The sequence below is a fragment of the Gopherus evgoodei genome, chromosome 1 (assembly GCF_007399415.2).
Source record: "Gopherus evgoodei ecotype Sinaloan lineage chromosome 1, rGopEvg1_v1.p, whole genome shotgun sequence".
Taxonomy (NCBI): domain Eukaryota; kingdom Metazoa; phylum Chordata; order Testudines; family Testudinidae; genus Gopherus; species Gopherus evgoodei.
Genome location: NC_044322.1, coordinates 347,927,614 through 347,955,109, shown reverse-complemented (window position 1 = coordinate 347,955,109; position 27,496 = coordinate 347,927,614). Strand labels below are relative to the sequence as shown.

At 42.3% G+C, this 27,496-nt stretch overlaps 1 protein-coding gene across 7 annotated transcripts in view; it reads left to right on the top strand.

Moving 5' to 3' along the window:
• Window positions 1-27,496, top strand: part of PCLO (piccolo presynaptic cytomatrix protein) — a 540,429-nt gene that overhangs the window by 324,236 nt on the left and 188,697 nt on the right. For all 7 annotated transcript variants that reach the window (XM_030560944.1, XM_030561095.1, XM_030561007.1 and 4 more), the window contains one exon: window positions 16,211-18,416. In XM_030560944.1, the coding sequence (XP_030416804.1) occupies window positions 16,211-18,416 (2,206 nt within the window). The remainder of the gene's footprint in view (window positions 1-16,210; window positions 18,417-27,496) is intronic.

The following is a 27,496-nucleotide window of genomic DNA, read 5'->3' as shown; positions in this document are numbered from 1 at the left end:
GCTGTCCCAGCTGTTCAGGCTGCCCTGGAGTCAGTCACACCAGCTGCTGGAGAAGTCATGGAGGTCCCGGAAAGTCATGTGCCAGACTCGCAGCCTTAGGGCTGGTCTATACTGAGGGGGGGGGGATCGATAAAAGATATGCAACTTCAGCTACGTGCATAGCGTTGCTGAAGTCCAAGTATCTTAGATCAATTTACCTCTCGTCCTCACGGCACGGGATCGACGTCCGCGGCTCCTCCTGTCGACTCCGCTACTGCTGTTCGCGCTGCTGGAGTTCCGGTGTCGATAGGAGTGCGTTTGGGGATCGATATATCGCGTCTAGATGAGACGCGATATATCGATCTCCGAGAAATCAATCGTTACCCACCGATACGGCGGATAGTCTAGATCTACCCTAATTTATGTGTTCTAGACACTGGTTTATTTACATAATATGCTCAGTGGGTTTTTGCTTGCTTGCTCACATCCTCTTAGTATTTCCTGTCTTTCATCAGACAATAATGCCTTCTTCCCAGTAAATTAAAACATTAAATGCATTTGAGTGCATGCTGAACCCCATTGTCCACATCTAATATTCTGTGTGTGTTAGTGTTTTGTAGGAGCAGTGAAAAGCATTGAGGCTATTTGTATAGAATTTGGGATGTATCTTTGCCATATCAGGCATGCCATACAGTATAGCAGAAGTCAAAGCCCTTTTTTTACATCAAGTTTTTTCAAATTCATCACTCAGCTATTAGGAGCAGAGATTCTGATCATGATTTCCTCTGTTCTGAGGACTTGAGATTTTTCCAGCTGGACTATGCTTTTTTGCAATGGTTGAATGTAGTGAAAAGATTACCTTACTCTTTTGGTACAGAGGTTCTGATGCTGACACAGTCCTCACCTCTGACTATCTGATCGTTTCTTTTGGCTTGGCAAATGTTTATTGTGCTGTCTGAATTAGTCTGCAGGAGGATTCTTGCCTCATTATACAGTAAACACGGTACATGTACAATACAACATGATGGAATAGAGCATCTCTCATTCAAACTGAATCTCAGACCATGTCAAAGTACTAAATAATGTAATTGCCAAGTTAAATAATAGCAGAGGAAGAAAGAAATGAAGAATAAGGGAGAAAATACATGTTTTCAACTCAGAGCTGGAGAGAGTTGGACAGTGGGTGAGAGAAAGAAAGGAAAGCTGCCCACGCAGGAATCAAGACTAAAGCTTCAGATGAGAAAGCTTTCACAAAACAGTGCACGGAGATAGTGGGAATGGATAGAGAGGAGGCTAATGCTGGATGTACAGAGGGAGCAGAGGAAATGAATAAATATAGATATGGATCTCTGGGAAGAAAGAGCTTGATAGCTCTTTGGACTGAGGAATATTTTTGTAAATTTTCCATTGTGAATATTCCCTATACCGATGTCTAACTCCAGTTCAATGTATGCGCATTGGGCTTTTTCCAAGGCAAAATATTAGGGTTCAAAGTTTCGGAACACTGGGCCAGATTCTTCTCTCATCCTGGTTTTACATCAGTGTAACTTCTAACTTACACTTGTGTAAATCAGGAGTAATTCAATTTAAGGGAGAGGAAAATCAAGCCCCTCACCTTTATTTGTGCACATGCACTGTGTTGCAAAGCCCATTTGCACTTGACCCTCAAATGGGTTTGCTTCACATGAAGATCTGCCGGTTTCATGCACAAGGGATAGTGCACAAAAACTACCTGTAAATGATTACACACACATTGTTGTGAATGCATAAAAGAGAGGCAGGTGGAGGCCTCCTTTGAAACACCACATACACCTCTCCCCTGATATAACACTGTCCTCAGGAGCCAAAAAATCTTACCGTGTTATAGATGAAACCACGTTATATCGAACTTGCTTTGATCCACTGGAGTGTGCAGCCCCTTCCCCCCTCTCCCCCGAGTGCTGTGTTATATCCGAATTCATGTTATATCGGGTCATGTTATATGGGGGTAGAGGTGTATAAGGGCCACATACTTCTCTAGAGCACATTTTGAATGTCTAGAGCATTTGCCTCTCCCCCTCCCTTTCCCCTCCCCCAAAGATCAAAGGAAGTCTGTGGACCTTAAGGTATTTAACTCAGAAGGAAGTCAGTGCCTTGTGTCACTTCAACAGTTAGGAAGTGCACTGTACTGTCCCGTTTGCATCTGAAGTGAAACTGGCAATTTTGAGCAATTTCACAGAGGAAATGAAAAGATTAATGGAATGGAAAGTACAGAACTGTTCAGCTGAAGGACTAACCATCTGATTGACATGAATGAAAGCAAAAAATAACATAAAAACAGGCATGGAAAATGCTTATTGTTTTTCAGGTTCTAGGGAACTATTTAATAAAAACAAACAAAAAAAATTCACACAGATTCGAGCATCAAAGAGAAATTAATCTCTGCAGGGCTTCCCGGAGAATGAAGAACTGTGGGAGGAATCAGAGTGACTGGCATTTCAATGCTGCTGTCTACTGATGTAGAAACTAGTTTTTTGCCTGACTGCTCAGACCCTAGAGCAAACTACTCGCGGAGAAGAAACAGACAAGACATGCATTAAAGAAAAGCTCTGAGATACCACTAGTGAAATAAAAAGAGCGAAGGGTACTTGTGGCACCTTAGGGACTAACAAATTTGTTTGGGCACAAGCTTTTGTGGGCTAAAACTCACTTCATCGGATGCATGCAATGGAAAATACAGTAGGAAGGTATATATACACAGAGAACATGAAAAAATGAGTGTTGTCATACTAACTATAACGAGAGTAATCAATTAAGGTGGGCTATTATCACCGAGAGAAAAAAAAAACTTGTAGTGATAATCAGGATGGCCCAATTCAAACAGTTGAGAAAAAGGTGTGAGTAACAGTAGGGGAAAAGTTAGCATGGAGAAATAGAAACATCCATTTTTTCATGTTCTCTGTGTATTTTCCACAGCATGCATCCAATGAAGTGGTTTTTAGCCCACGAAAGCTTATGCCCAAATAAATTTGTTAGTCTGTAGGGTGCCACAAGTACTCATTGTTCTTTTGGCTGATACAGACTAACACAGCTACCACTCTGAAACCTATCACTAGTGAAATAGCGAGTTTCCTTCAACATCAAAGGCCAAATTTAGCTCATCTGACTCATGTGGGACATGGAGCATGAGTAAAGGCAGCAGAATTTGGCCCATAGTTAGCATGTGGGCAAAGTGTTTAGTATTCTGCTCTCAGTACTGACTGCAAGTTTGGCTTTTTTCAAAATCCCAGTTTTAATATCTGTTCCTCCCTTGTACATTTCATCATCTTCCCCTCCCTCTGTTGGCTTCAGAGAGGGAAGCCCAAACTTCTGTGATGGCTGTATTATTATTAACCCTGTTTATTACAGTAATGCCCAGGGACCAGCCAAGAATGAGGGCCCCATTGTGCAAGGTACTGTATAACACAGAGTGGTAGATGGCCCCTGCCTCAAAAGGTTAACAGTCTAACTAGATCGATAGACAGGATGGGGGAAAGGGGTAGAACACACAAGCAAAGTGACTGATGTGGTGGTAACAAACATGATGTTCCACAATTTTTTGGGAGTGGGTTTAGTTAGGAGAGGATCTGCTAAATGGCAAGACCAGGGAAGTGGGGGTGAGACAGGACAGGGAAGAAAAGGAGGAGAAGAGGGCAGGTGCAAGGGAAGCTCAGATGAAGTGACTATGAGGGCGGGGGAAGGAGCCAATCAGCACAGAGCAAAGAAAGTCCAGTCCAACCTGCAGAAAGTTCTCTGAATCTCCCTGCTTTGACTGCTTCTGCAGCTGCTCCTACCGGCTCGAGTCTCCGGCTGGTTTCTTTCTGCAGTTTTCCCCCAAGGCATATAGTGGAGGGATGGTGAGGCATTATCTGATATGTAATTTTCCCAGAGAGCTAGGGTCTCCCCTGCACACTTCTGGGTTCAGGGAGGGACTACTGAAGGAACAAGTGACCATGGCTGTACCCCATTTTACTCCCTTCCCCCCAGTGTAGCAGTCCCTACTTTGGTTGCTCCTACCCACTGCAAGCTCTGGCTGGTGTCTTTCTGCAGTTTTTCGCCAAAACCACATGGTGGGTGGGTAAGGAGGCACCACCTGGGTCCTGTTGCCCTAGTGTGTGTGGGGCATCTCTCATGCACTGTTCTGGGTCCAGGGGTGCTTGGAGGAGGGGTGGTCCTAGCTTGGCCCTATTTTACACCCTTCCCCTGCCCATCACCACCTGCATCAGCACCTGTTACGTAGGCAAAGCTCTGCAACTGCACATGCAGTACAAAATTGGCATGCACAAATAAGGCAGGTGAAACTGCAGTTGTGCTTAATACGCATGCACAGATCCTGGCTTGTACATGCTAATTCCAAGAATTGTCCCTGATTAAAGCAAAGCATGGGTGGTAGGGAGGATGTTAGTTTTGTCAGCTGTAAAGGAGAAAAGAGGGGGGTTTGGGGTGGAAATATTGAGATGGTTTTTGTTGAGCTTGAGATAACAGTGAACTCTCAAAACTGGAAGATGTCAAAGGCAGTGAGGGATTGGAAATTAGTATGAAATGTACATCTCAGAGTCATAAACATAAAGATGATAGCTGAGCTCTTGTGAACAAATGAGCTCACCCAAACACTGGAATAGATTGCCTAGGGAAGTTGTGGAATCTCCATCTCTGGAGATATTTAAGAGTAGGTTAGATAAATGTCTTTTAGGGATGGTCTAGACAGTATTTGGTCCTGCCATGAGGGCAGGGGACTGGACTCGAAGACCTCTCGAGGTCCCTTCCAGTCCTAGAGTCTATGAGTCTATGAGTCTATGATGGGGAAAAGTATAGGGAGCAGAGGAGGGGACCAAGAGCCACAGTCCTGGAGGGGAAAGGAAAAGGAGGTAGAGCATCAAGAGTGGTGAAAGAATGGTCTCGAATCCAACAAAAGACCATAGAGGTTAAATCCCATTAGCAATTACTCTAAACCAGTCAGTCCCACAAAATAAAATGTTGCTTTTACACAAATGAGAAGCAATGGAAGCGTGAGCATTTCCCAGTGCATGGCTGGTTCCCGTAATGGGGCAGATTTCTGCTGTCCTGATCGACAATGCTTTCAAATTGGAGAAGACAAAAATCAGTAGAAAATATTCTACTTTTAAAGACTCTCTCTAAGAGAGAAGGATGCTGATCTCAAAGGAAAAATCCATATACTAAAGCCAGCACAAAATTTAATAGGACTGACAACCTTTACACAGTTGTAAGCAGTGTAGTTGTAGCCTTGTCAGTCACCGGATATTAGAGAGACAAGGTGAGTGAGGTAATATTAGAGAGACAAGGTGGCCTAACTTCTGTTGGTAAGAGGGAGAAGCTTTCCAGCCACACAGTAGAGCTCTTCTTCAGGTCTGGGAAAGGTACTCTGAGCCTGGCAGCTAAATGCAAGGTGGAACAGATTGTTTAGCATTAGTAGTTCGCACATATTCTAACAGACTGTTCAAGGTAGAGTGGCCCATTAACACCTCTGCAATCGAGGGTGAGTGGACTACAGATTGTTCTGATAACCCCTTGTTGTCTGTAACCCACTAAAACAAGAAATTTATTTAACAAAGAACAGACTGGAGAAGAAGTGAATAGAATTAATGGGAAAATGGTTACATATAAAGTAAAATCATAACACACTTTCTAGAGCCTAGGATAAAAACTATCAAGACATTCCCCTGCTCACAAAGGTTAGCTCAGCCAATGGTTCTTTCAAAGAGCCATACAGGCTGTAATCTCCCATTCATATAACAAACCAACTGGCAGCTTGTTTCCTCAGTGAAGGATAACTGGGTGAACTTCTTGTGATGGGGTAGACTAGGCTGAGAGGCCCCCTGCTGGAGGCCTCAGAGTCCTGCCACACTTGTCCCAAGTGAGGAGCAGTGGAGAGGTCTTCCAAGCAGGCTAGAGTGTTTGCAGGAGAAGCAGCTAATCAGGGCCCAGGAGGGCCCTATAAAAAGGAGCTACAGAGCCAGAGACAGAGCGGTTCCTTATTAGAGGTGGAGGAGCATGGATGTTGAAGCTGGTTGAGGCTATGGCAGAACAATGGGAAGCCCAGTGCTAGTAGGCACCAGGGGAGCAAGGAGCTACTGGCCCTGAGCTTAGAAGAGCCCTGAGCTAAGGGTAAGGCATCGGTGAAAGTAGTGGGTGGGCCCAGGTCCTCTCCACTCCTCATAGGCCACAGGGGAAAGGCCTAAAATTGGACATCAGTAAACTCCCCAGAAAGGGACTGAACTGTCTTGAATACTGGGGCCAAAACAGACTAAGAGGGCAAAACCATTGCCTCCAGGGAGGAAGACCTGGGAGTACAACCTGATGGCAGGCCTGGGACTTGTTTAAAGACCACAGACATACCCAACCAGAGGGGGCGCTCGTGAGAGGTGGGTGCCAACCCGTTACACCTCTGTATCCCACATGGAATTCCAGTGACCAATTGTCTTCACTTGTAAACAGGGAAACTCCCCCACTGCTTTTTTTTTTTTTCCGTTCTAGAATCTCCCCTGGAGGCTTTGCAATCACTTGATTAGTATTGTGCTTAGACTGTAAATAGGTGTTCATTGTAAAGTATACAGTGCTCAATCTACATATAACCTGACAGGTGTTGATAAGTGTCTCTTGCCTGGAAGAAACCTGTTTTTCATCTTCAGGTGACCAGCCCCAACTCACAGACCTTAAGAGCATAAAAGCAGCAAAGAATCCTGTGGCACCTTATAGACTAACAGACGTTTTGGAGCATGAGCTTTCGTGGGTGAATACCCACTTCCTCAGATGCATGTAGTGGAAATTTCCAGGGGCAGGTATATATATGCTAGCAAGCAAGCTAGAGATAACGAGGTCAGTTCAATCAGGGAGGATGAGGCCCTGTTCTAGCAGTTGAGGTGTGAAAACCAAGAGAGGAGAAACTGGTTCTGTAGTTGGCAAGCCATTCACAGGGGGGTTGGGCAGGGGGAGGGAAGTGGAAGAATGAGATGAAAGGAACGTCAAGGGTAGAACGGAAGGGACCAACAAAAAAAGAAATGAGAGCAAAAATGCAGGGTTGTACATACATTTATAGTCCTCCCTTTTTAGTGATACAGTGATATATAGGGAATAAATGGACAATTGTTGTTAATTATGACACTAATAAAAGTAGTAATAAAAATGCTAATAGCAATAATTTATTTGTATGACAGGGTTGGTTGTGATGGCAAGGGGCAGGGCTCAACAGCCATGGGGCTCATTTCTGGTTTATGTCTTATGGTCCTAAAGCTGATGCTTCAGTATTTTAGCTGGCAACCTGCAGTGGTCAGAAAGGTATTTTCCCCCAATGTATTCTGCGAGGGTTTTTTCTTTAATCATCTTCTTCCTCTGAAGCATCAGGGATGGCCACAGCTGGGGATGGGACATTGGGCAGAGTGGGCCAGGGCTCTGAGTTGGTGCTGAACATTCTCTTTTTGAGTGTTTGGCTGGTTCTTGCTCACATGCTCAGGGTTTAACTGATAGTCATCGGTGGGGTCGGGAAGGAATTTTTTCCTGGATCAGATTTGCAATGACCTTGGAGATTTATTTTTTGCCTTCCTCTGCAGCATGTGGGTTCAATGACTTGCGAGGATTATCTGCATATATCTCACCTAATCATTTCTCTTCTATTGCAGGGGCCTCAAATAGAGGCACATTGGTCTCTCTTGTTCTATGCCTATGACATATAATAGTCTAGTCTCCTGTGGGTCTCATTTACTTTGGTCTAAGATTGGTTATTGGGTTTTAGTGTGTGAGTGCTAGGTGATTTTGGTGGCCCATGATGTACAGGCGATCAGACTAGATGATTTGGTGGTTCTACTGGCCTTAAATTCTATTACTCTATTTGCTAACCAACATGATCTATTCTGTTCTGTTCAGGTTCTTACACTGCTCTCATCGCTGTAGTATCTGAGCACTTTCAAGTAGAATATTAAACAACAGCGTGACTAACATCTGTCACATTTGTTCTCTCATCCTCTTCCCCAGGGGGAGAATTGTGTGTTCAGTGCAGTGTTTGATTTTGGTAGGTTTGTTTTTGTTTGTTTGTTTTTGGGGGGTTATGTACATATTGCTCTGTATTTATGTTAGAGAAGGGAAATCAAAGAAATGCACTCTGCAGTTAGCATGGAAGGCAGTGGGGTTAGTTTCTACCACACAGACAGGCTTTATCCTTATTGTAGAAAGTTCCATTGTGCCACAATTGTCCATCTTGTTCTTCATCCCCGAGCTTTAGATTCTTTTAGATATCCTGGGCCCAGGCCATTGAATTAATCATTATTTTCAAGGCAGACCTTGAACTTGACTCCAGTCCACAAGGGCCTATAACAAAAATGGTAAATTCCTCAAGTTATGATGCTGAAACAAAAAACAGAGCAAACTATTACTACTCCTTGAGACACAGTCCCTTCCTGGGGTCTTATGTAGGTCTAAACTATCCTCTACTTGGACCAGTGTTGAAATACTACAGTTTGGACTTTAGGTCAAAAGGCATTATTTAGGGTGGAACAAAGGAGTGAGAGGATGAAATTAAGAACATGGAAAATAGGACGAAATATAAAGAACAACTTCATAAATTTTAAGGCTAGAAGGGACCATTATTGATATCTAGCTTATCTCCAACATAACCTTTAGCCATAGAAATCCCTGCACCCCAGTGATTCCTGGCTGTGGAACAGACTTCCCAGAGAGGTCTGGGAAAGCCCCTTCCCCTGGGATATATTAAAACTAGACTGGACATAGCCCTAAATCAGGTACTATAGGGAACAATACTGCCTTGGCAGTGAGGTGCACTATAGATGCTCTAATAGGTCCTTTCCATTTCTAATTTCTATGGTTCTATGATATCAAGATTGCAGTTTGGTAAGGAACAGCTTTTGGGTTGTGTATATCTCTTTCCTTGGTTATGCACAAATTTAAAAAAAAATAGAAAAAATTGTCACCCTTTTGTGTTATACAACCACTCACTGTGTTTGAATTTCACTTGACCATAGCTAGAAACTACTAGCACCATTACCAGAACTCTGTATAATGTTACTAACATCATTGATGATGGTGATGTTATCCAAAATAAAGAACTAGAAAAACCAGCAGATGTTTTGAATATTGCAGCACTACACTGCAGAAAAACATCTCTCTTCCCCCCAACCCACCCATCCTGCCCCATCCAAATGTAAACTGAACAGGAAAATAACCAAGCTCACTGCGCCTGCCCTGTACATCTAGGAAATAATATGTAAAGCTAAAAATAAAAAGATTAACTCACACATACTGGGACATGAGACTGAATAGTACTTTGTAGCTGGGGTCCCATCCCATGAGGTGCTGAGAACATCAAATAGAATCATAGACTATCAGGGTTGGAAGGGCCCTCAGGAGGTCATCTAGTCCAACCCTGTCATAAACAGATAGTTAAGGGTTAATGTCTTTTTTACCTGTAAAGGGTTAACAAACAGGGAACCAAAAACACCTGACCAGGGGACCAATCAGGAGACAAGATACTTTCAAATCTTGGTGGAGGGAAGCCTTTGTTTGTGTTTTTGGGTTTGGCTTTGTTCTCTCTGGGTCCTGGAAGGGACTAGACGTGCAACCAGGTTTCTTGCCAATCTCCCTGCTACAGTCTCTTATATATTCAAAATAGTGAGTATTAAGTAAAACAGACGGTTATAGTCTTTTAATTGTTTTCTATATTTGCAAATGTGTAGTTTGCTGGAAGTATTTAAAATTCCATATTGCTGGGGGGAGGCGTCTTTCTAGTGTCTTAAGCTGAAAGACCCTGTAAGTTTTACCATCTAAATTACAGAGATACCTTTTACTTTTTTTCTTTCTTTTTATTAAAAGTTTTGCTTTTTAAAACCTGTTTGATTTTTTCCCTTTGTTGAGGATCAAGGGAATTAAGTCTGTACTTAACAGGGAAGGAGAAGGGAGGGGGAGAGAAGGGGGGAACCACCCTGATTTCTCTGTGTTGTGATTCAAGGAGTTTGAATCACGGTGATCTCCTAGTGTACCCAGGGCGGGAAAGATCTGGGAGGAAGAAAGGAGAAGGGGAGGGAAATGGTTTATTCCCTTGTGTTGTAAGACTCAAGGAAGTTGGGTCTTGGGGTCCCCAGGGAAGGTTTTTGGGGGGACCAGAGTGCCCCAAAACACTATATATTTTTGGGTGGTGGCAGTGTATCAGATCTAAGCTGGTAATTAAACTTAGAGGAATTCATGCTGGTACCCCAATTTTTTGAACTCTAAGATTCAGATTGGGGAAATATACTATGACAAACCCCCTGCTCAAAGCAGGACCAAACCCCAACTAAATCCTCCCAGCCAGGGCTTTGTCAAGCCTGACCTTAAAAATCTCCAAGGAAGGAGATTGCACCACCTCCCTAGGTAACCCATTCCAGTGCTTCACCACCCTCCTAGTGAAAAAGTTTTTCCTAATATCCAACCTAAAGCTCCCCCACTGCAACTTGAGATCATTACTCCTTGTTCTGTCACCTGGTACTAGTCTAGAGCCATCCTCTTTGGAACCCCCTTTCAGGTAGTTGAAAGCAGCTATCAAATCCCCCCTCATTTTTCTCTTCTGCAAACTAAACAATCCCAGTTCCCTCAGCCTCTCCTCATAAGTCATGTGCTCCAGCCCCCTAATAATTTTTGTTGCCCTCTGCTGGACTCTTTCCAATTTTTCCACATCCTTCTTGTAGTGTGGGGCCCAAAACTGAACACAGTACTCCAGTTGAGGCCTCACCAATGCTGAATAGAGGGAAATGATCACATCACTCAATCTGCTGGCAGTGCTCCTACTTGTAAGCCCAATATGCTGTTCGCCGTCTTGGCAACAAGCAGGGCCGGCTCTGGACAGCAGCATTCCAAGCTGGTGCTTGGGGCGGCAATCTGCAAGGGGCGGTAATCCCTGTTGTTTTGCCCCCAAGCAGGACGTCGAATTGCCGCCACAGGCGGCGGGAGCAGTCTGTGTGCCCTTAGGGCAGGACGCGCGTTTCTGTGGCGGCAGCAGTTCGGCGGCAGCAGCAGCTTCTATATTTAGCTGTCCGGGGCAGCTTCAGCTAATCATAGAAGCTGCCACCGAATTGCTGCCGACGCAGAAATGTGCCTGCCGCCCTAAGGGCACACGGACTACCCGTGGCGGCAATTCGGTGCACTGCTTGGGGCGGCGAAAACTGTAGAGCCGGTTCTGGCAACAAGGGCACACTGTTGACTCATATCCAGCTTCTCGTGCACTGCAACCCCTAGGTCCTTTTCTGCAGAACTGCTGCCTAACCACTCGTTCCCTAGTCTGTAGCAGTGCATGGGATTCTTCTGTCTCAAGTGCGGGACTCTGCACTTGTCCTTGTTGAACCTCATCAGATTTCTTTTGGCCCTGTCCTCTAATTTGTCTATATCCCTCTGTATCCTATCCCTACCCTCAAGCATATCTACCACTCCTCCCAGTTTAGTGTCATCTGCAAACTTGCTGAGAGTGCAGTCCACACCATCCTTCAAATCAATAATGAAGATATTGAACAAAACTGGCCCTAGGACTGATCCTTGGAGCACTCCGCTTGATACCGGCTGCCAACTAGACATGGAGCCATTGATTACTACCCGTTGAGCCTGATGATCTAGCCAGCTTTCTATCCACCTTACAGTCCATTCATCCAGCCCATACTACTTTAACTTGCTGGCAAGAATACTGTGGGAGACCATATCAAATGCTTTGCTAAAGTCATGGAATAACACGTCCACTGCTGACTGTTCCTGTCACTTTCTTCTCCTCTTAGTGCTTCAGAATTGATTCCTTGAGGACCTGCTCCATGATTTTTCCCGGGACTGGGGTAAGGCTGACTGGCCTGTAGTTCCGCAGATCCTCCTCCTTCCCTTTTTTAAAGATGGGCACTACATGAGCCTTTTTCCAGTCATCTGGGACCTCCGCCAATCACTGTATTTTCAAAATAATGACCAATGGCTCTGCAGTCACATCCGCCAACTCCTTTAGCACCCTCAGATGCAGTATATCCAGCACCATGGACTTGTGCTCATCCAGCTTTTCTAAATAGTCCTGAACCACTTCTTTGTCCACAGAGGGCTGGTCACCTCCTCCCCATGCTATGCTGCCCGATGCAGCAGTCTGGGAGCTGACCTTGTTTGTGAAGACAGAGGCAAAGAAAGCATTAAGGACATTAGCTTTTTCCACATCCTCTGTCACTAGGTTGCCTTCTTTATTCAATAAGGGGCCCACACTTTCCTTGACCACCACCTTGTTGCTACCATACCTGAAGAAACCCTTCTTGTTACTCTTAACATCTCTTGCTAGCTGCAACTCCAAGTGTGATTTGGCCATCCTGATTTCACTCCTGCATGCCTGAGCAATATTTTTATGTACCTGTACTACACAAATAGGAATTGAAGGTGATCAGTTCTTCTAAGCATACATCTTTACTGTACATTAGTGACAGTGCATGTAGCTACATGCTGCAGAGAAAAGGAAGCTGTTTTCATACTGCTGCATGTAGCTACATGTGTCAGTGAAAGGCTCTGGGGGAGGGCAACAGGGAAAGGCATCTCCCAGGTGGTGAAACCTTTCCCCTCTGCCTCCCCCCACCATAGTCTTTCCCACTTCCAGAGTCTCTCTCTGTGGCAGCAGAAGCCTCTATAGTGGGGGGCTGACAAACCTTTCCCTGCTGACTCCCCACTGCCAGTCTTTCCCCACTGTCTCTCCCTCTCAGAGCCTGTCCCCACTGCCAGAGTCTTTTCTTTTAGTGGGGAAAGGATTCAGCAGTGGGGAGCCAGGAGGATATTACACTGACAGGAAGACACTGCTGGTGCAAGTCAAGAACATTGTGGATACATACATGGGTTCATGCTATAGTTTCAGGGGTGTCTTTACTCGTCTAAGCCATGCCTTACCATCTAGAGTCATGGTTTTGTGGCTATACACCTTCATAAGATGTGTGCATTATAGATGTTTCTTTAGAAGTTGTGATGAATAAAGTGAGGGATAGCTCCCTTTGATGGACACCAGCCAGCCAGCTAGCAGTAAAATCCCTCTTGGTAGATGTTCTTTACTTGCTTTACCTGTAAAGGGTTAAAAAGTCCCCCAGGTCAGTGGTTCTCAAAGCCTGTCTGCCACTTGTTCAGGTAAAGCCCCTGGGGGGCCAGGCCGGTTTATTTACCTGCTGCGTCCGCAGGTTCGGCCTATCTCAGCTCCCACTGTCCGTGCTTCGCCGCTCCAGGCCAATGGGAGCTGCGGGAAGCGGCACGGGCCAACGGATGTGCTGGCCATCCTTCCCACAGCCCCCGTTGGCCTGGAGCGGCGAACCACAGCCAGTGGGAGCTGCGATCAACTGGACCTGCGGACGTGGCAGGTAAACAAACCGGCCCAGCCCGCCAGGGGCTTTCCCTACACAAGCGGCGGACTGGCTTTGAGAACCACTGCCCCAAGTAAAGAAAAAAAAATGGGCACCTGATCAAAAGAGCCAATGGGAAGGTGGAACTTTTTAAAATTGGGAAAGAAACTTTCCCTCTGTCTGTTCTCTGGGCTGGAGATAGAGCAGCCATGCTATAAGCAGCTTATGCCAGGTACGGTCATAAATCATCTGATCATGCCTAAAACTACTTATCTGACCTCCAAATGTGTAAGTAGATCAGAATATTTAGCTAAATGCGATTAGGGTTATTTCTTTTATTTCTTATTGGCTAGTGGACTCCTCTGTGCTAATCCCAGATGCATTTGTTTGCTTGTAACCTTTAAGCTAACCCCCAAAAAAGCTATTTTGGGTTCTTGATTTTTGGAATTGCTCTTTTAAAATCTAGCAAAAGCGTAAGTTCCAGATGTATTTTCTTCTTTTTGTTTTTAATAAAATTTATCTTTTTTAAGAACAAGATTGAATTTTTGGTGTCCTACAAGGTTTGTGCATGTTGTTTGATTAGCTGGTAGCCCCAGCGAATGTCCTTTGTTTTCATTCTCAGCTCTTCCCTGGTGGGGGACTGGGGTGGTGAAAGGGCTTGAGGGTACCCCACAGGGAGGAATTCCCAAGTGCTCTTTCCTGGGTTCAAAGTTATGTATTTATTTATTTTGCATTTGAGTGGTGGCAGCGTTTACCAAGCCAAGGTCAGAGAAAAGCTGTAACCTTGGAAGTTTAATACTAGCCTGGTGTGGCAAATATTATTTTTTAAAATCCTTGTGGGCCCCACTTCTGCACTTGGAGTGACAGAGTTGGGATTCAGCCTTGACAGAAGTACTCCATACCTCACAGGATCAGGCCCTTAATATGCTCTTTTTCTTCATGAGCAATCTATCAATTTTGACTTTTTGGTGTTTTAAATGAAAACAAGACACATTTTGTTAATAAAATGTGGTATAAACTGATGTACAGGTTTACCCACTAGCATTGTCATCATCACAGCATTATCATTCTTCAAAGTATTATATACCTTTAATGAGTTTGCAGTTAATGGCTCTTCCCTGATATCAGTCATCTTCTGTGATTGCTATTTCAGATTGGGAGGGGGTGGGGGAAGCATGGGTAGAGGCTGAATTTACAATATAAATTAACAGCCAACTAGACCTACTGTAGATGATTAATTTGTCTTTGATTGTAACTGCGCACTGAGTGAGAAAAAATTAGCTTCTTTGATTTGTTTGCACAATATGGGTTTTGGAAATGGCCACAGGAAGTTGAAACTAAAATGAAATTACATTTATCGAAATGCAAAGCATGCAAAAGTTGACGGAATTTAGATTATGAAGAAGAAAAGAGCTTTAAATGGCCCTTCAGAACGTGGTGAAAGTTTGTTTAAAGACCGATGACAAATGACATTGGGTTGATTATTTTGACTTGATAAGGTTAAGGTTAACGGGGGGCCGGCAAAGAAGGTTGTTAGTACTTCTCTTTTTTTTTTCAAATTTTTTCAACTATTAGTTGACAACACATTGTAGCTTGGAAATAAATATCTCCTATGGTAATTAAAATTAATCTTGTTGACTTCTTATCTGATTGCAGTAACATTTACTTCAGCAAAAAGTACATTTTAAATTGACAGTTGCTAGAGTGCTACACTTTTTTGTTGCACATACAGAGGTAGAAGCAGGTATCTAGCTGGCATATAAAATTCTTCAGTTCTTGTCTTAATCTGCTTTTTAGCATTTACATAGGCTGTAAATAGCTTCCATGTTCTACCATCACTGTGACTCCATTTCTATGGGGACTGAAGTAATTGTTCTACATTATACTTAAGGCCACGAGCTCTGGTCTTTACTAAGGCAAAGCTTATGCAGAGCAGAGGGAGACAGAGCAAGATTTCCAGTGCATCTATGTAACTTAGTAGACCTGTTTGCGAAACTGTCCGCTTCACTTGAATGTGACCTGGGAGCTTTTGAAAAAATTAACTAAAAGTTCACCACTTGTATTTATATAGGTCCTTCTGTGACTTCTCTTGGTATCACGTCCTGCCACTGCCGCTAATGCCATGAAGAGTTCCCCAGTTTTGGAACTAATCTCCTTCTGCAAGGACGGTCACATTTGAGGGGAGCCAAGCAGGGGTTGTTGACCTCTTGTGCAGAACAGAGCTCTGGCAGTGGGGATAAGACAGTCAATAGTGATGGGGACAGAGTATCAACCACTCTCCGGAGGGTTAGTCACAGCTTCTCCAGTTCTCCACCTGACAATGGGTTGTGTTGGCAGTCTTGAGGTCCCTTCCAGTCCTAGAGTCTATGAGTCTATAAAGAGCTGCTTCAGCCACTGACTTTCAGTATGAGTTGTGGATGCTTAGCATGTGCTCAGGACCTGGCTCAGAGTTGTCATGAGAATATTGTATGGAGGGAGTGTGTTTATATGTATGTGTGTATACAGATACTCACTGTGTGTCAGAGTATAAGAATAAAATGGCAAATCAGAAACTCAGTGGGACTGCAGTAGAGCTGACAGAACAATTCTGAACCTTAAACTAATAAAGAATAAGTCCTAGGCCGGTATGCCATGTAAAGAATCAGTGGCAATTCTTTGGTGCCTGCCCTGTTTTGAATTAGATGACTTATCTAAACAGGCTCTGAATACACCCTTGTATGTCTTTTTCTGTTGCCTATTTTCAGATGTCTCAAACTCCTCTACAACAGGGATAGCATATGTTTAAGATCTGAAGCAATGCTGAAAAGTGTTCTTACCAGCCTGCAGTGTATTAGAATTTAAGTTTCCAGAATAGTGACTCAGTTTTGTTTCTTTTATTATAGGCTAAAGGTTCTTCAGCTATAACTTCGGGCACCCAGAAGAAAGTAAAGAGGACTCTACCCAACCCACCTCCAGAAGATGCTACCACAGGGACCCAGTCAGCATTCACTACTGTGGGGTCAGTGTCACGCAGAAGGATCTGTAGAACCAACACCATGGCCAGAGCTAAAATTCTCCAGGATATAGACAGGGAATTGGATCTGGTAGAACGAGAGTCAGCCAAGCTTAGGAAGAAACAAGCAGAGCTAGATGAGGAAGAAAAAGAAATAGATGCCAAACTGCGATACTTAGAAATGGGCATCAATAGGCGGAAAGAAGCCTTGTTAAAGGAAAGAGAAAAGAGAGAGCGTGCCTATCTCCAAGGAGTAGCAGAAGAACGTGATTACATGTCGGACAGTGAAGTTAATAATACCAGGCCTACTAGAATGGAAGCCCAGCATGGCTTGGAAAGACCACGAACTGCGCCACAGACAGAATTTAATCAATTCATGCCACCGCAGACCCAGCCAGAAACTCAGTTTGCTCCCCCTACAAGCCCTTATACACAATATCAATATTCTTCTCCTGCTCTCCCTACACAAGCACCAACTCAGTATACACAACAGTCACATTACCAACCACAGCAGACTTTATATCATCAACAGGTTTCACCCTATCAAACCCAGTCAGCCTTCCAGCCTGTGGCAACCATGTCCTTTACTCCCCAAGCTCAGCCTCCACCAACCCAACAGTCATCGTATCAGCTCCCATCACAAATGATGGTGATACAGCAAAAGCCAAGGCAAACTACATTATATTTGGAGCCTAAGATAACATCAAACTATGATGTGATTCGTAATCAGCCTCTCATGATAGCACCTGTTTCCACTGATACTACTTATGCAGTTTCCCATCTTGGCAGCAAATACAATACCTTGGATTTAAGGATAGGGCTGGATGAGAGAAGCAGCATGGCGAGCAGCCCCATATCAAGCATATCTGCAGATTCATTCTATGCAGACATAGACCATCATCACACGCCACGAAACTATGTGCTGCTGGATGATATAGGAGAGCTTACAAAGGGAACGGCAGCAATGAGCTCTGCTTTTAGCCTCCATGAGAAGGATCTGACAAAAACTGATCGACTTCTTCGAACCACTGAAGCCCGGAGAGCACAGGAAGTGACGGACTACCTAGCACCACTGCAAACTTCTTCTAGATTGCATACTTATGTGAAAGCAGATGAAGATCCAATGGAAGATCCTTATGAGCTAAAGCTTCTGAAACATCAGATCAAGCAGGAGTTCCGCAGGGGTGCAGAAAGTCTCGATCACCTTGCTGGCCTTTCTCAGTATTACCATGCAGATACCAGCTACAGGCATTTTCCCAAATCTGAGAAATACAGCATCAGCAGGCTCACACTTGAGAAACAAGCAGCCAAGCAGCTCCCAGCAGCCCTCCTCTACCAAAAGCAGTCAAAGCACAAGAAGGCTTTGATGGACCCCAAACTGTCAAAGTTTTCACCTATCCAGGAAAGTCGAGACCTTGAGCCTGATTATTCAAGCTATATGACTTCTAGTACTTCATCACTTGGGGGCATCACCTCCAGGGCAAGGCTTCTTCAGGATGATATCACTTTTGGCCTCCGAAAAAATATCACAGACCAACAGAAATTTATGGGGCCAACACTGACATCATCCCTTGGAGCCAGCCTTGGGACCACACTAGGTCCAACAATGAGATCCACATTACAAGATGAAGCTGACAAGTCCTATAGTGGTGGCAGTAGATCAAGGCCCTCGTCTAGACCCTCTTCAGTCTATGGACTTGATTTATCATTAAAAAGAGATTCCTCTAGCTCTTCTTTAAGACTGAAAGCCCAGGAGTCTGAACCATTAGATATTTCTTTTAGTCATGCAGCTCCCTCTGGAAGAACTAAACCTACAAGTCTACCTATTAGCCAAAGCAGGGGAAGGATCCCAATAGTAGCACAGAACTCAGAGGAAGAGAGCCCTTTAAGTCCTGTTGGTCAGCCAATGGGAATGGCAAGAGCTGCAGCTGGACCCTTGCCACCAATATCTGCAGATACCCGGGAGCAGTTTGGATCAAGCCATTCACTACCTGAGGTCCAGCAACATATGAGGGAAGAATCACGAACTCGTGGGTATGACCGGGATATAGCCTTCATCATGGATGACTTCCAGCATGCCATGTCAGACAGTGAAGGTAAACTAGGCCTCAGACTGCTATGTTACTCTCACAACACAAATCCTCATTTCTATGCATGCGTCTGATTTTTATCATCCTACAAGGACTTGTTCTTCTTATTCCTTTGTGCATCTTTTGTGTATCTCTCTTTTCTAATTTTGTTTTTGTTTTACTCTAAAAGGAGGTTCTGGATGATGCTTCAATACAATAGTACGCTCACACCATTTGTTGTTGTTTGGGTTTCCTTTTGGTTTGCTTGTGCGTTTTTCTTTTTATTTGTCAGTGTCTACTTTTCTAACTGCATTATATAAATAGAATAATATGTATATAAAGTGTGCCCCATTTACTCTTCTCTTCAGTCCTTACATGGGGCTTCATCCTTTGAAATTTGATTGTTGAATTTTTTGTTTCTTTTTTACACAGTTTCTCTTGAAAAATTGCTGACCTGGCCCCTAAAGTTTTAAAAACAGTTGAATCTTGTAAGAAAAACTGGATGCATAAAGTTAATTATGGGTCTCAAGAATCAGTAACACAACTTCCTGAGGCACACAGAATTATAATTACACCTTATGAGCAATAGTATTATGTGCTAAAAGTCAGTACTGTATATTAGAACTGTAGAGAGTTTAATGTGATAGCAAATTAGTATTCTAAAGCTGGTCAGTTAAAATATATCTTGTCATGTGGACTTCTGTGAATTCAGAATTGTGATGATGTAAGAAAATTTATTGCGTAGATGGCATAAGGTAACCTCATTCATCAATAAACTTGCTTAAAATATTTCACTTCCATTGATGGATTAACTAGCTTAGCTGGTCTTATGTGGACCTCATTCAGTACTTCTGCCAGATAAGCACAAGAGCTTATCTCACTTAGGTTCGTGAGAAGGAACCTCTCTGATGTATTATAAATGGTGTAATTAAAAAGTGTTTAGTTTAAATAAATACAGCAGAATGTTAAGCTGGTGTTAAGTACTAAATAACTGCAAGTTATGCATCCACTTGGTTTGACTCTAGTCAAATGTAATACATTTTAAAACTGTTTAAATATCATAGTCACTCTGAAAGAGAGTGAAACGCACATGTTTAAGTTATCATCTGCTTTTCAGTGTATGTGCTCCGTTAACTTTTCTTGTGTGTATTTACTGCACAATAAAAAAAACCCAAAATTTTGCATGCACTATATTGTTTGTAAGTGACGATAATTACCACAAAAGAATAATTTGCATGATTGTGAAGTAAGGGTGGTTGCTTCCTGTACTTATACATAACCCAGATTTATTATTTTGAAAAAGCGTTGCTTACCTTTGTTCATAAGCTGTATCATTTTGAATTCAAAGGGGAAATTTTGGTTTAGAAGATGAATAACATTTGCTTTCCCTGTATTTGATCTAACACTATTGTAAACTGTGAAACCACAAGTCATTTTTCTGTAAGTTTCTGTGTATTTTGGGGTCTGACCCTGAAGTTTTATTTCAGGGCAGGTAGGCTTTTCATCAGTAAGGGCCTGATTCTGCACAGTGCTGAGTATCTCTCAACTGTGCTGGGTGCCCTCAATTCCCAGTGAAGGAAGATGGGAACTGAACGCACGCAACTCATCACAGGATGAGCTCTGTATAATGGAGGATAAGGCTGTATAGGACCTCAGCACCTTCCAGTGAAGTTAATTGAAGTTGCATTGGAGCTAAAGAGAATGGGATTGGGCCCTCAATCCATATAAAAAGTTGGCCTTCCCTCTATTATTATGTAGTACTTAAATAGATCATGGATAAAACCACAGTTGTTTATAATACTACTCTACAGTTACATTATTTATTTGTGACAAATACTTAGGATGTAAGGGCTGGTTTTGATCTGGTTCTGAATCTGATATACTTTTTAGATTTGTTCTAACTCAGTTCACAACTTATTCATTATTAGGCCGACCACATGTCCCTGGGAACAATTGCTGCCCCTTTTTTCTGAGCTTATCCCAATGGCCATTTCATTTTTACAAATAACTTTGCTTTGTCCCATTTCTCATAAAGCCTTGCAGATTGGCCAGCACTGGGAGCTGTCAGTCAATGGAACGGGATAAATTATTATTAAATAGAAAGCCAGCTGGCTCAAGTGTGTGTGCACCAGCAGGACCACCCCTCAACCAGCCTGCCACATGCTGACTCCCAGCTTCTCCTCTTCTCCTGTTCCTAAAGCTGTTCAGTGAGCCCTGTCATTCAAGTCCTTGACTCAGCCTTCTTGGTCCGGAGAGTCAAAACCATAAGGTGGCTAGGAAGAAACAGGAGCAATGTCCTAGCAGAGGAAAGGAAGTAGTGGACTTCTATTTAATTCTCATCCTCCCGTGGCTCACCCAACCCATCCCCTGTGCAACCATATTCTCCCCCATGACAGGTGCCCTGACTTTTCTCATCCAAGATCTGGTTCCCCCACTCTGGAGGCAATCAAAAATAAATCTTGTTAAACAGGTGGCTCTCTACCATTCCTTTTATTGAAGACACTTTCTAGCTTACTGGTGCTTGACAATCTTGGATCTGTTGCCCTCTGGAATCATATGTAGCCACAAGACTTCCTGTGCAACTTATATATTATTCCTGCACAGTAAGGGAGCACATTCACAGGCAGGAGTATTAATGATGATTTTATTTTTGAGTGCTTTGTGTTGCACTGGCTTGAAGGAGTTCCAAAGCAGATGGAGCAACCCAATCCCACACCCCTCAAAGTCAGTGGCAAAGCTCTTCTCTTTGGTGGATTGTCATCTCTGTGTAAGAAATGTTTGAAGCTTCTGTGAGAGGAGGAGATGAGAATTCTGCATGTAAGGGACATGGAGTAGAGAATGCATAAAGAAGAGAATGGGAGAAGGACACAGAGGGCATTGAGGAGGGCAGCATGGGTATGGCCTAGGCACCACAAAGAATAATAGGAGGAAGTGAGGACAAAGATGCTGGTAATGACAGAGTTGTTTGAGGGCCACAGTGGTGGTGAAGCACGAACTTTATATGGGACTTGAGAGGAAGCTAGTGAAGGAATGTGCAGATGCTTTGATTGGATGCAGATACTATAGGCATAAGTCTGGGTGTGATATTAGGTGCAAATATGAATGGGACATATGGGTTAGCAACCAGAACCAAATAACTTGGTGGCCGTGGGGAAATCCATACAACTTGGACATAAAGTAAAGATGGAAAGGAGACTCTTTCCTTTGAACACTGATGCAATGTTGTATAGGAATGGCTAAAACCCCACACAAGCACCCTCTGTGGTACAAATCAGAAGGGTTGTCAGAGAAGAGTTATTGCGTAGCAAGCTCTGCTGTAAATTAACAATGCAACGAGAGTGCCGCACACAGCTGTCCATGTGGACACTTCTGTCACTCACTAAAAGTTTGCTAGTGCGCTTTGATCTACTCTACTTTGAAATGACAGCAGGTCACTGTGTAGGCGGGAACTTTTAGTGTGCGGTAGCAGAGTCCACACTGCCAGCTTATGTGTAGCACGTTAATGCACTGTAGATTTAAACCCAGGTTGTTGCGCACCTAACCCTTGTCTGCACCTAAAATAAAAGTCTACCTACCTATTTGGCTCAGGATTGTAGAGTGTGGACATACCAAACTCTTCATCTAAGCAAGCTCAGAGTGTGGTGTTTTGGACAGTTACTTTGGAGTATTACAACATATCTTCTGAGGGAAACCAGTTCCAATATAAAAGAGCTCACTTTGTATTTTTTTTAAATCTGTCTCTTTGCATGGATGTGATTTCAATTACTCCAGTCAGTCCTAATCAGAGTTGTAAAAATGACTTTTTTTCTTTTTTTAGCCAAAGACAGCTGCCATTTCTTCTCTTAGAGGCAATTTTTCAGTACAAGTAATATGGAATACTGATTTTAAAATATCTTTGCTCCCTAAAAAGAGAGAGGTCTGTTTGAGTTTCTGTTAGTCTTAGGGAATACCTATGCAGTAGCAAGTAGCAGACAGGAGTAGAAATGCAATTTCTGAGCCCAGACCATTTGTATGAGTAATATACACAAATATATTTTAAAGTCATGCTATTTTTACACATTATAGCACATCATAAAACACTAGGTCAATATTTTTTTTTAAATTGGGTACATAAAGTGGGACTTCAAACTTCATACTTAGACATTTAAATAAGTGTAATTTTCAAAAGTGCAAAGCACTCAACAGTGGGCACTGAAATCAGTGGGTGCTTAGCACTTTCAAAAATCAGATTACTTCTTTAGGTGCCTAGCTATGAATTTAGAAGTCTAATTTTAAACTTATTTTTTTTTAAATATTGCCCCTAAATTAGCTAAAATTATCAAATTATTTCCTCTTACATATACCATAATGTTGAAAACTCCCTTCTTTATAATATTTTTTTTAATTTTGAATAATTCCTACACTGCTTTGTCGGCCATGCACTATGTTACATCTGTACAGACCATCTATAGATACTTGTGTCATGGAGCAATTGTGTTCTTGCTAAAGAGCTCATGGAAGTTTCCTAATTTTAGTACAATTGCAAATGTTTTGATCAGGTAAAGTTTATTTACAATGAGTAGCCAAGAAATGTTATGTCCTGACCTCCATAAAACATAAAATCATTGCCCTGACCTCCATAAAAGCCTTAGATTTTATCTTTTTTGTCCCAAAGCTACCAGTCATTGATTATATCCCATAGTTTATTAAATATGTATGAAAATATTAAGGCTCCGAACCTGCAAACATTGTTTAATTTGATTAACATGAAGTAGTTCCTATTGGTTACCTCTGAGAATTTAAATCCTAATGGTTCTCTTCTCAGAGAGATTTTGCCTCTTTAAATATGAGGCTATTAGTGTTAATCCTATGATGAATTTGGTAAACCAACCATTCAGATATGAGGAAATTCCTAAAGTCTGAGATGAACACTGATGTTTACCATGCGTCACTGGTTTAGAGCATATGATCTTGTCTCCCCCTACTGATTTTTCCCCATTGAGGATAAAGGACTTCTGCTTAATGGCTGCAAATACAGGTCTGTGGTCCTGAAGGTTCTGGGTTTGCTTAGGTGGACACATGCTGACATGCTTTGTTACACATAGGCCATAAAACACCTTGTCAAGGTTTTTTTCCCCATTCTGAACTCTAGGGTACAGATGTGGGGGACCTGCATGGACCCCTCTAAGCTTAATTACTAGCTTAGATCTGGTAACGCTGCCACCACCAAGAATTTCAGTGTCTGGGACACTTTTTGTTCCCCCAAAACTTTCCCCTCCCTGGGTTGCCTTATGAGGCTTCACCAATTCCCTGGTGATCCAAACCCCTTGGATCTTAAAACAAGGAGGAATTAACCATCCCCCCTTCTTTCCTCCCACCAATCCCTGGTGAGTCCAGACCCAATCCCCTTGGATCTTAAAACAAGGAAAAATCAATCAGATTCTTAAAAAAAGAAAGCTTTTAATTAAAGAAAGAAAGATAAAAATCATATCTGTAAAATCAGGATGGAAAATGCTTTACAGGATAATCAGATTTCTATAGACCAGAGGGCCCCCCACAGCCTTAGGTTCAAAGTTACAGCAAACAGAGGTAAAATCCTTCCAGCAAAAAAGAAACATTTACAAGTTTTCTCAAACAAACATAAGACTAACACGTCTTGCCTGGCTAATTACTTACAAGTTTGAAACATGAGAGACTGATTCAGAAAGATTTGGAGAGCCTGGATATACATCTGGTCCCTCTTAGTCCCAAGAGCGAACAACAACAACACAAAGAGCACAAACAAAGACTTCCCTCCACCAAGATTTGAAAGTATCTTTTCCCCCTATTGGTCCTCTGGTCAGGTGTCAGCCAGGTTTACTGAGCTTCTTAACCCTTTACAGGTAAAAGAGACATTAACCCTTAACCATCTGTTTATGACACGCCTTGTCTTTGTAGACACCTTCATGCTGCCATTGCTGTTTTTATAAGTCAACCATGAATCTCAATTTTATTTTTTCAAGCTACTAAAAAAAATATCCTGGGAGAGGAAGAAACTGGAGAAATTAAAACAGTTACTAACCATTGAGTGATCTCATTTTTTGATGCCCTGTTGGTTTTACTGAGGTCACTGTTACATAAAGCCTGATCATGCAATTAACAGTGTGAGAGGGGGACTGCTTTACTGCCATAGAACCATTGACTTCAATGGGACTCTGTACAGGTGCAGTAGTCAGTCTGTGTGCTCTCTGTTGCAAGATCAGGGCCATAACTTCTTATGCAGCCAAGGGTTTAAAATGGCTGCTCTCAAGACTTTCAGTGAAATTCCCAACTCCAATCAACCCACCCAACCGCGTGCAAAATACCCAAATAATCAAACAAAAAGTTCACAATAGTTTCCTTTAAACTTGAAAAAAATTATAGAATTCATGACAGCTTTGACTGAAACACAGCTTGATTCAAAAGCCTTCATATGAAATTCCACAAGCATGCTAGCTTTCTGATGGGAGAAGGCCAGCAAAGATTATTTTAATTGTTTGAAAGAGACTCTGTTTCAGGGTTTCTCCTGATTAGATGATGAAACAGATTGTGGTATTAAGAATTAGTATCTTGGATCAGTAAAAGCAGCAAAGAATCCTGTGGCACCTTATAGACTAACAGACGTTTTGGAGCATGAGCTTTCGTGGGTGAATACCCACTTCCTCAGATGCATGTAATGGAAATATCCAGGGGCAGGTATATATATGTGTGCTAGCAAGCAAGCTAGAGATAACGAGGTCAGTTCAATCAGGGAGGATGAGGCCCTGTTCTAGCAGTTGAGGTGTGAAAACCAAGAGAGGAGAAACTGGTTCTGTAATTGGCAAGCCATTCACAGTCTTTGTTCAATCCTGAGCTGATGGTGTCAAATTTGCAGATGAACTGAAGCTCAGCAGTTCTGCATCCTGCAGAACCATCCTGCAGCAAAAAAACTTCAGGACCAGACTTCAAAGAGAAACTGCTGAGCTTCAGTTCATCTGCAAATTTGACACTATCAGCTCAGGATTGAACAAAGACTGTGAATGGCTTGCCAATTACAGAACCAGTTTCTCCTCTCTTGGTTTTCACACCTCAACTGCTAGAACAGGGCCTCATCCTCCCTGATTGAACTGACCTCGTTATCTCTAGCTTGCTTGCTAGCACACATATATATACCTGCCCCTGGATATTTCCATTACATGCATCTGAGGAAGTGGGTATTCACCCACGAAAGCTCATGCTCCAAAACGTCTGTTAGTCTATAAGGTGCCACAGGATTCTTTGCTGCTTTTACAGATCCAGACTAACACGATATCTTGGATCAGAACAGGACCTTTGGTTTTTAAGCAGAAAATTTGATAAGGAGTTTCATTATGAGCTGAGTTATAAAGCAGCCTGATAAATGCAGTCAATCAGTCATTTGCAACAAATCTGTGAGCTATGGAATATTTACATAATAGATTATAATGACTCATTAGAAGCCATTAATCATTATCTGGACAAACATCAACATTTGTTATCTCATTTTATTATATCCATGCTGGTCTACTGGATAAATAATGTCAAACAGTTTAACAATAGGGATCTGTGCACATACAGGATAAAAATTGACCTCTTGATATTTGTCCCAAAATACATTTGTCCTAAAGACGTTAATGGCAAAAGTATTTAAACGTGTTTATAATGTTTTTAACCTCATATATAATGTGCCTTAAAAGATCCGTTTCTATATAGCTAGCCTTTCCCTTTTGTGTTTGGGAAATAACACACATTTATAACTTTGTTATACTAAAATGTTGCAGTGATCTTATTTTCAAACTTCTGTAAGCCATTCAAGTCATATTTACTAAAGAATTAGAAATAGAAAAAATACATCAATGTTTTGCATTTTTAATTTCCTTTTGTGGCATTGAATAACTGCATTTACTCTTGTTACTATAGAAACAGCTGACCTTATTTTAGTTTTGTAATTTCCTGGTGATTTTTCTAAAATAATGTCTTTTTCCAATGCTAAATGTACAATGATTATTCTAACATGAAATTCAGATGTTCCAGGGGATTCTAATTAGCTACAGTTTATCTTGTTTTATATTGATATGTGAGCGTGCAGAAGAAAATCTGCATGTTGTATAATAAAAATAGTATTTAACTTATAGCTCCTGATCTCTCACTGGTGCAAATCAGAAGGAACTGACCAAATCGATCATCATAGTTCATTTGACTTCAGTGGAGCAATGCTTATTTACACTGGCTGAGAGTCTTGCCTAATGGGTTTAGAGAAGTATAAAACTGGTTTAAATGGAAGGAGAATCAGACCCGTACGGTTCCATCCTGCTTTCCTTGCACACTATAAAGCCTGACTGGCATTCTGTGTACAAGAAACATTCATAATGTATAAACGAAGTTGTACAGCTAGACCCAGTGAATGGGATTTAAAATGAGAATTCCTGCAGCATTTCTCCAGCATGTTATAAAGTGAGCTTTTCTTCTTTTTCAGTCTGTGTTTTGGGATGAACAATGATTTAGTTAAGCAGACTCCATTTTCATAGAACAGTTTGCAGTGGCTCTCCGAAAAAACTTGAACATACAGATGTCCTTTGACACAGAGTCTTTTAAGGAGTCACTGCTATAACTATTGATTCATAAAAATTCAGCAACATCTCAGGCCTAGTATACATTAGAAAATTAGATTGATTTAACAATGTTGGTCAGGGGTGTGAAAAATTCCTGTGTAGACAGCACTAAAATCGACAGAACAATTCTTCTTTCAACCTAGCTACTGCAGAGAGGTGGATTATCTACTCCAAATGGAGACACCTCCTGTCAGCGTAGGTAGTGTCTACACTGAAGCACTACAGTGGAGCAGCTGCAACAGCGCAGTTGTGCCACTGTAGCATTTTAAGTGTTGACAAACCCTCAGAAATGTGTGAAATCTGCAGTGTTTTTCTAAGCACCCAGAGAGAGGAAAGTGGTTATGGCACTCAATACTTGTTTGAGTTTTTTCTTGATATTAAATATCCATAATCAGTTGTAACACAGATGGGATCTCATTCTTGTCTCCTCTGCCACTTACTACTTAATTTTACTTGAGTTAGTCTGTCTTCAGCTTTGCCTTAAGTTTGCTTGAGCTGCAT